General features: G+C 39.6%; 1 protein-coding gene across 3 annotated transcripts in view; it reads left to right on the forward strand.

Moving 5' to 3' along the window:
* The window catches only part of LOC138052464 (palmitoleoyl-protein carboxylesterase NOTUM-like), a 29,754-nt gene that overhangs the window by 27 nt on the left and 19,727 nt on the right, over window positions 1–10,000 (forward strand). Inside the window, exons 1-3 of one of the 3 annotated variants that reach the window (XM_068898971.1) lie at window positions 611–739; window positions 6,075–6,219; window positions 6,734–6,936. In XM_068898971.1, coding sequence (XP_068755072.1) covers window positions 6,217–6,219; window positions 6,734–6,936 — 206 coding nt within the window. In that variant the 5' untranslated portion in view covers window positions 611–739; window positions 6,075–6,216. Of the gene's footprint in view, window positions 1–610; window positions 740–5,994; window positions 6,220–6,733; window positions 6,937–10,000 lie in introns of those variants that run through there. The other 2 variants (XM_068898972.1, XM_068898970.1) reach the window with 2 other exon arrangements.

A 10,000-nucleotide genomic window follows, 5' to 3' on the forward strand; every position in this document is an offset into this window, starting at 1 on the left:
CTAATTTCTTCCTCTCTATCCTTAGCTGCAGATCAGAAAAAACATCAAGGGCGCGAAACTGAAATACAGGGTCGTCCTTTGGTTGCCGTTAATTTGATGAGCAGAACTGAACTTTTTAGAGCCCAAAAATAGACCCACCTTTCAAGACTTGATACTCTAGCATTTTATCCGGCCTGAATTGCTTATACTGCTCAACTAGGCAATTTTTGGATGGACGGGTGATTAGAATAGACCAATTTCGATATATTAAAATTCAGCCCTAAACAAAAGACATCATCTCGAGGCTCTGGGGAATAAACTCATACAAATCCTTATATTTATTATATTTAGCAAGGGCGACGCTTGTTTGACTTGAAGTGAACAGATGAAAATATTTTCATGATATGTACAAAGATAGGTCTCGACGCTTGACGCATTATGTCATTGCTCATATCCTAAGATTTCAAGCCTAGTCTGAACGCAAGAGATGAGGAATCGCGCTCAGTAGGATTCGTGCAAGGCTTTCAAAGCACTAATTCGGATTCAGTGCTCAGCTAGCAATCTGTAACTACGGTTGAACAAACAGCCTCTTCGACGAGATTTGCGGGATGTCAACATAAAGCCGGAGAACCTGCAATCACTTGGTAAACAGTTCACGGAACCATGTCTATATTAAGTCTTTAGCAAAATGAGATTGCGTAAGAGGTGGCCGCCATGTTTGTTCCTTTGTCCCGAGTGACTACAGCAGGATCTGCCTAAAGTTAGTATTTAATTGTGGTGAGGTGATCACTAGTAAGGTTATTCTTAGAGACAAGTACATCTTTTTTCGTGTAAATTGCTCCATCAGGAAGAATGATAGGTTTTTACTCGAGGCTCGTCCAAGTGCCAGTCTCGAACTAGTCAGTAGAACATGGATTATCTCTACAATTGCGATATATATATGACTTGTTCTCTCTTTTCAGTTTTGTTACATGCAAGAGAATGTGCCCGGTTGTCATCTTCTTGACTGAGGGCTAAGGATATCCCAGCGATAGTAAATAACCCCAAAAGTCGACTATGCACCCAATATTTAATATGGCTTCAAAAATGCGTGAAGATATGCACACATTTGTTCGTGAGTCAGTTTCGGTCAAACTCCTTACCTACAGTCCCCGACATAATTGTTGGGACACTTCTGTCTGCCTCTTCCTGCCCTCTCAATGTTGGTGTGAAAGATTTGGTGACTGAACTGCGACAAACAACATTGAGAGGAGCAGGGAACGCATGAGAAGGGAATTGAGGATGTTGGCATGAAATTCGAATGAAATGTCCCAACTATTTATGTCTGAGACTGTAGCTACTTCGTTCCATGTCCGCAGTATTAAATATAATCAAAAGGTACTCAAAAGCTCCTTGTTCCAAAGGTGGCCGCAAGTATATTTTGGCGGAACACTTCTCACTCCGTATTTACCTTTTTTACACTTTACACTCTCGCTAGGATGAAATACCAAGTGCTCCACATCGATCCGCTTTTAAACGAGACATAAGGCAGTCAACGTTCTTCTTAAGTAATTGATGTGCCTGTTGATGTTATATACGCGTAGCATTTTGTTTGAATCAGTTTTTTTCGGAGAAGATGCAAGCCTTTCGCCGACTTTACGAGTGAGCCTGGTCTAAACAGTACTCCTAATAAAAAGAAAGCTTTTGTTTGTATTTGCCTGAGTAACTTTCAATATCCTGTTGACAAATTAGAAGTAGCAGCATTTCCAACAGAAATCACCTAGTTTCCATTGCGTGGTTCAGGATATAACTTTAGCGGAAATCAATATTAATGCTTCTTTGCATCGTCATAATTCCATTCGACACTTGAATCCTCAAGGTCTGGAATTTACCATATCATCAGATATAACTTTCGGAAACTTGGTTGTTAAGTGCACACATTTTATGAGTTCATAAGCTGATTTTGACTGCCTTAACTCTGGCTCATTCTAACTAGCACCATTTAGCCACAGTTTAGTTTTAATTTTCAGTATAAATAGAGCTTTTGATTCGTTGTCTCTAGTTGCTACATTTTATTCTTTAGGATCTCAACATACAATGCTGCATTAAAAACATGGGCTGACTTATCTGTAGCGCGACAAGTACACTTGGCGTGTGCGTGTATGTCTTTTACATGTGAATTCCTCTTTACAAACCCGAAGTATGTTGTGTTGCGGTTATTGATGGTATATGATCGAATGCCAGTAACTGCTGTGTTCGTATCAAAACTCCAGTGTTTTGAAACCTTTTAGGGCATCTTTGCTTGATTATGGCAACCGCAAATGCTTTGGGCCGAAAATCCTTTTGATGGTTATTCGAGAGAGCATAAACAACTGTATTTAGAGATTTTTTTGGCTATTGTTTTTCAAGATGGCCGGGAAAAGTTCCAACTTGGGGACTATCGGCTGAGTCGACGCTAATTCCTCAGTTGTGGCATATACAACTAGAAAGGACTAGATTCGGAAGTAAAGTATCTGCACAAACGTACTAACGAGATATTATAAAGAGTAATTGCCTCTACGGAACGGTTTTTGAAAGTCAATAAAATATTTTATGCACACAGGATTGCAGTCGAAATCTTTAGTCCGGCGTTTCATTTTTCGGCAAAATTAGCCGTGAAGATAGTTTGTTCTCATCTACAGTATTCTCTTTTATTTGGATTCATTTTTGCTCTTTGAATTACTTATGCAGAAACAATTCATACAGGCCACAATAGAGATTTACTAACTGGATGTTGATAATACACTGGCCTCAGTTGTTTGAAGGCTGGATAACCTTATCCGGTAGATAAGTGACTATCCAACAGTTTCTATTTGCTGTTGAAATCTATAGTCGTTTCATTTTTAGGCTCGTGTATGTAAAGATTTGGATTCAAAAACACTGATTAACCGTGTTCTCATCTCATCAGTATTTTCTTTATTTGGAATTCACTTTTGCTCTTTGAAGTACTTACAAAGAACATATGAGCGATTTATGCAGAGGCCACAATACAGTTTTGACAGGAAATGTTGTGCAATAATCGAGATGATAACTGACCCTGGCCCGAGTTGTTCAAAGGCCGGATAACCTTATCCGGTGGATAAGTCTCCATATCCAACAGTTTCCATTCAGTGTACAAAGATTTCAATATTTCCTCACGTAACCGTGAATATGTACACTCTAAACGCATCTTAGTGAAGACGCCAACGAAAACGTACCTTGGTCAACTTTTAACGCAGAGTCAGTCTATTTTATGCTCTGGATAGTGTCTTCTCCACTGGATAAAGTTACCCAGCCTTCGAACAACTAGGGCCAAGACACTGAAGCTGAAGAATCTGAAAGTTCGTGCACGCACTCCAGATCTCCCGGTGTTAGGGAGTTCCGAGACGGTGACTAGAAATGCCCTTGGACATCTTTTATGGTTTTTCCATTACAGAAGCCCTAATTACGTAACTGTTAACAGCACACTCTAATTTCCATGCAAGATTGGCAAGGCCAACGAAATGACTTGAATTAAAGGAGCTTTGCATTGAAGCAACTTTGCACTGTGTTCTCCTAGAACACTCGCTAAAAGCGTGTTTTTTAGGCTTGCAATAATGATCAAATATTTCCTTTGTAGATAAGATGATGCCATTTCAAAATGTCCCTGGAAGAATTGATTTTCCTGGCTTCATTTCTTACGCAAGGTGTCTAAAATGGATTAAAGCAAAAAGGAAGGAATATGTTTTTTAAACTTTTAATATTTCTTTTAATCCACCTTAAGGACAATCCCGAAATAGACTGCAGTAGTACTTGTACGATGGAATACTTTTCCACGGATTTCTCACCTCTGAGAGAAATCCAACTTCTTTTCATTCATTCCTATCAAATTGATAGGACTTTAACGATTTCTATTCGAAAACTATTCATTAAATAACTTTCGCGGGGCGATTCGTGTTTGTTTCTCTTATCAAAGAGAGTTCCCGCCCACACGGGGTGTTCGTCAAACTCACGGCATCGGTCCAAGGAAAGCATTGTATCAACAAATCCTGGCTCGCATCAAGGGTATTTGTGAGAAAGAAATAATGCTGACCGCATTTTTTGAGAGACATTCCGTCAAGTAAATCTGCTCTGTCTTTCTTGTTTGCGTGTTTGTTTTCCTTGATTGTCGTAGCTAATTATAGAAAAAAAATCCGTAAAATGCTATTGAAAATGTTTTGGGCTAATTATACTTTTATTTTCTCTATGATCCGGAAAATGCTTATCAAAAATACTGCAAGTCTTCCATCTATTTTTACGTTTTCCGCAATCAACCCTTCAATCGTCTCTAGAGCTTTTATATCCAATTACTTTTGCAATATCCTCTCTATGAATCAGGGTAAGAAATGTATGGAATATGCGTGTTTCCTGTTATTGGAAAGTTAATCACGACGGAGTGAGTTGTAAGGTTCCCTCTATGAAGACATCTCTCTCATTTCTACTGTCTTTTAACATCGCTCCTTCCAAAATCTCAAAACATCGATATGGACGTTGCGATACTTGTTGATTCCTTTGTCACTGAGCAGAAATGACCACAGATACCAGTCTTCTCTCTGAATTCCATGCCCATACTCATTGCTCGCAATAGTGCGAAACAAAAACCTTGCTTTTCGAAAATCATTAGTCACTGCTTGTTGCCTTTTTTTCCCTTTTTCATTGCCCTATTTTGTCTATTTTAGAAATACGTTAGTTTGTTTTCCTAAAAAGTATACGCCACAGGTGGCATAAATCTTGGAATATTTGATTTCGTTACCTGCCAAATCGGCACACAAACTTGGGCGTGAAATTGGAAGGTCATGCGCATCCCCGATACGTTTTTGGAGCACAAAATAGCAGACATTTTAAAGGAAATAAACAAGTTTTAAAAACGTAATTTTTCTCTCTCAGTTGAAGGGAATGCTCCCTCTTCCTAAAGTTCTCGAAAGAAACAACTCCCTGAATATGAAAGCTCTTTTCAACAAATCGTAACTCAGCAGGACACGCCTAATAAATCATATGTCATTATAAGCTCTTTGGTTTTCATATTTGCCTAAATCATTAGTTTATGCAAGGAGTTTTTTAAAAGCGTGGTAATGCGCAAATCCTTTGGATAACGTGCCAAACGATCTCGGACTGGAAACTGTTGGTCACGAGTGTCCTTAAGTGTTTTCTTGTGGCGTGAAATGAAAAGTTTGTCTCAATGAATTTCCGTTTTGCTCTCGTAACGTGCTTGGTTTTTTAAGGATTCGTTTAATTATGAGGTGTCTCTCATAAGAAAAAGAGAGCATTTTGCCCCTCGAGTTAAATACGTTTTGTGATTAATTTAGCGGCAAATATCGTGACGGCACACCATAAGAAGATTTTCACATTTTCCTGAGAGATCGACGGGATGAAATAATCTTTGAGTAGTAAGTACTTAGCGAAATGAGACGCTTCATCGAATATACCATAAAAACTCGATATTTTTTCAAACTTTTCCAGAAACTGTTAATGTGGAGGACGTCTTCCCAACTCCTGCGGTTATGGCGAGTTTTCTTTGATCCCTTAAGTTACAATGACAATAATTCTTTGATGGACCGACCCATGTCCCAAGTGGGATTGGAAAGCGAGACGCGAGAACACTTATTACTTTTAATTGGTTTGAGCGGGAAAGGATGATGATGAGTTGTTTGCTCAAGAGGTTAATGATCTCAATTCGAATTATTCCATTAGGGGAATTTCGTGTACCCCCACATCTTTTCAGTTATGCAATTAGCATTCGCCAGTCGCGACCACTTTGTTATTGCGACAAGCAAATTAGCTATGTAAATATTTTGCTAAGATTATTGGTATCATTGCTTAGAGTATTAGAGAATGCACCAATAGCGTGCCTGTCTTTGTGATTGAAGAGGTATAATTAATCCATGTGGCTTTCAACGTCATTGAGTTAGATAATTGCCAATTAGCCCATACTTCTGTAGTCGCCGCGACCAATCAGAGATGACCTTTAAGACAAGGTCCTGCTACAAAAGAGCGCTTGATAGTCGGTTTTTCAGTTGAATGCTTGGGTCTTGTACTTGTGATGTACTGTTGATTAATAGTTAAACGTCTGTCGTTTCAAGGGCTAGAGTCTTCGAAGCTAAAGAGAATTGGAGCGACGTGGAAGTCCTTTCATGCTCTACTTGTTTACAGGACTTCAAATACCATTGTTTATCAGACCAACAAGATCCTATAAGAACGCTTAATTTGTTTAAAACTGGTAAAATGGTGAGTGATGTACGAAATGAGCTTTGTGAATCATTTTTCTCAGTCATTAATTTGTGTTTGGTCAACAAGGTAAGAGCGTTTGCCTTTCTAAAGTTTAATCTCATTTACGAAGAAACCGTCAATAACTATTCCTTACAATCGGCAGTACTTATTCAATTATGATGAATCTATCCCGTGTAACCCAAAAAATGCGAGAGTTTACCCCAAGAGCTACTCTACATTAATACAGGTGCGATTTTTCTTCTTAGATGAAGTTAGTATACCGGGTAGCATGAGAGGGGGGAAAATCCTCCTTTTTTTTGTATCGGTCTCAATTAGACATCTTTAATGAGAAAAGAAAATGCTGAGCCGTGGTAGTGGTGGAAATCTCTGTCAGCATTAACCTTGATATTTTTACTTAAACACGTTAGCTGCTTGCCACTTTTACGGTTCATGGAACCTAAACTATTTTAAGGTATATTTGTAAAACAAATAGTTTCACATTCTCATTGAAGTGCTGTACCCTTATCTCTAGTTCCGTGTTTTTGCGGTGGTCCTTTGTGGAGTGTTTATGTCATTAACAAGCGTCAACTGTACCTTGGATGACACCTTAACAGAGCTGGCGGCTCAACTCGCTCACCTCGCCAAGGCGTGTTCTACGAAGGCCGTATCTGAGATGGAATTACACAGCTTTAAAAATGACAAAGACGCCACATGTAATGATGGCAGTCCAGCAGGGTGAGTAAGTCGACACTCGCCTATTTTCAAATTTCCTTTTCTCTCGAGTTATACTTGTTCCCAACGCAAAATAGGTCGTCTGTCGATTTTATCAGTGACACTAATGCGACCATTTGAATGAAAGCGCAACCGAGCTACTTAAGAACCCGGCTTTTTATGGCGTTTTACTATGTCTCACCTCGTTAAGATTAAAACCTGAAAACGATAAGCATTTCTTCCGTAACGACATACGTGTATGTCACTAGATCGTGGACAGGTAAAAGTCTTTTGAGTCATTTAATTGGCAAGATGTAGAGTGTTGCGGGCCAATTTTATGGTGATGTTTACAAACCGCCAACCCTCCCGAGAACTCGGTCGGAGACGAAATATTCTTTTCAGCAAGCAAGCCGCAAATAACAGCCGATAGACGTGAGCAAAGTATCTATTGAAGAAATGCATTTTTGTCATAGTACTTTTGTTATCAGTCTCAAATACTCTTTATGGTCTTGTGTCATTTTCTAACTTCCTTCAACTGGCCTACTCTGCTCCATTTACGATTTAAAGATCAGATATCTTTCGTTTTGCTCTGTCAATTCAAATGCTCTATAAATATACACCTATGGAACAGCGAAAACAGGACTTTTTTTTAAAGCTGATGAAACGCGGCTCGACACTTGTTGATCATCAATCCTTGAGATGTGTGTCATCTGCTTATTGTGACTGGAAAACGCCGGATTGCTTTACGCCGTTCAACGGATGACAACGGCTTCGGTTGAACAGAATAGAGGTTGTCAGTCTTCTTTCGTTCAACTTTGCTCAACTTGTTAAACGGCTTATTTCATCATTCATCATGACGTGATACACCGTTCAACAATTGTTATGTAAGAACTGCTACGCTTATTGATCAAAAAATTCTGAACCATGTCTAGCGTCCCCTCACGATGACTGCACTGAGGCTTAACATTAAGCTCAGAGGGTCTTACTTTTGGGAAATTATAACTTACAAAAGCAGAAGCTCTTAGTTGAAGAGGTTTTGAAATCGTCGCTTCTTAGATGAAGGGGGAAGTAGCTGTGTTTGGTAACCATTTTCTCTAATGAGGATTTAAAGACTAGGGTGGCTTTGTTTCGGCCGCTGAGGGAGTAGAAAATCAGTTGAAAAAATTCCCACCGCTCGCCGGCGGTAGTTCGCATTGCTGTTTTTACAGTATCATAATATCAGACCTTTTCATCAAAACTGGGATCGCACTGAGCTTACACGGCAGCTCACTCTGACGCGATTTGGCTCATTTAATCATCTTTGTGGGGAGATAATCTTCCTACAATACGGATTTATCCTTTTTATTCAGACCACTTTGAAGCTCTTAAGCCGGCCGATGCTCTTAAATTGTTGCCTGGCATTTTTCAGCGATTCTTAATGCCTCGTCACTTTATTATTTTAATTTATCTTAGTTTAAACTCTCGGAAATGTTCGAGGGTGAAAGCGATGATTAAATACAGGAACATTAGGCTTCAATGGAATGTCGATTCTATTATCCACTGGAGGACAATATTCTGCTTGCATGGCCGATGTGCCCACAAATGCTCACGTACCACTCCCGCCTTGTCCTTCCTGATGCCTTGGATCGACGGACGAAGGGGCAATTATCCTTGACAAAATGCAGTATCGCTTCAAAGCCCCTATGCCAATGTAACAATGATTTCTGTCCTGATTCCAGCTAAATTGCAATGGAACTTGGTGCTTCTCGAAAGTTCCTCGATTCTATTTTGATAACGAGTATCATTTATCGGTGGCAAAATATTGAAAATTCAAATGGTGGACATGTCTGTTGATTGAAGCAGCCCCCCACCCCCCAAAAAGGGGCATATCTGACAGGTACTTCTTAATACCTTTCCTTGCCGATACAATCAGTGTTCTTTAGTAATAGACCAAAACCTTAATCCAATTTTACTAAGCTGGCTGTCAATGGAACAATATGGATTTAAACACGCAAATAGTTACCTTTTTCAGATTTCCAGGAGCTTCGCATTCTCTTCAGAATAACCGTTTTAACGCTTTCACTGCCGAGGGCTTCCCCATTGACGAGTAAAATCGTCTGGCGTTAGACAGAGTAAAATCCATAAGTGTCAATTTGCATTTTTGGCGGTGAAAGGGTTAACTGGGGACATAGTTTTTGAGCGAATCTCGATGCTGTTAACCCTTTCACTGCCGAAGGCTCCCCCATTGACGAGTAAAATCGTCTGGCGTTAGACAGAGTAAAATCTACAAGTGTGAATTTGCATTTTTGGCGGTGAAAGGGTTAACTGGGGACGTAATTTTTGAGCGAATCTCGATGCTGTTAACCCTTTCACTGCCGAAGGCTCCCCCATTGACGAGTAAAATCGTCTGGCGTTAGACAGAGTAAAATTTGCATTTTTGGCGGTGAAAGGGTTAACTGGGGACGTAGTTTTTGAGCGAATCTCGATGCTGTTAACCCTTTCACTGCCGAAGGCTCCCCCATTGACGAGTAAAATCGTCTGGCGTTAGACAGAGTAAAATCTATGTGTAAATTTGCATTTTTAGCGGTGAAAGGGTTAAATGGAAAGAGGTGCATTCGAGAGAGGTCGTTGAATGCTGTGTGGAATTGATAACTCATTTACCCCATACCCAAAGCCGGAATTGAAAATATTCAGACTTTTGGAGCCATTGCCCAGCGTCTCACTGTTTCGACAACAAAAAAATGCGGAAGCTCAAATTTGCAGAGACTTCTCAGCTCATTGAAACGAGGTCAGGTACTCTAAATTTCTTCGCAAAGAAGAACTCGCTCAGATGCCGATATTATGGGGTTTGTTTCATCGATTTTGCCAGCATCAGGATATAAATGAATGAATAAAAAAATAACTAAATAAATAAAGTTCTCAGAAATTCTTTGCGTTCTGAAACGATTGAGTTAGAAATCGAATAAACAGCGGTATGTTGTTACAAAGACTTTTTCCAGTTTTCTGAAAGAAACATACCGATTATTTGATGCGCAAAGAGCTTGGCGTCCTTGGCAAGGCATCAGCTTTTTCAGCATCAACAAATAGTTCAGGAAATCTATCAAAATGC

Source organism: Montipora capricornis, chromosome 6 (genome assembly GCF_036669925.1).
Source record: "Montipora capricornis isolate CH-2021 chromosome 6, ASM3666992v2, whole genome shotgun sequence".
Lineage (NCBI taxonomy): Eukaryota > Metazoa > Cnidaria > Anthozoa > Scleractinia > Acroporidae > Montipora > Montipora capricornis.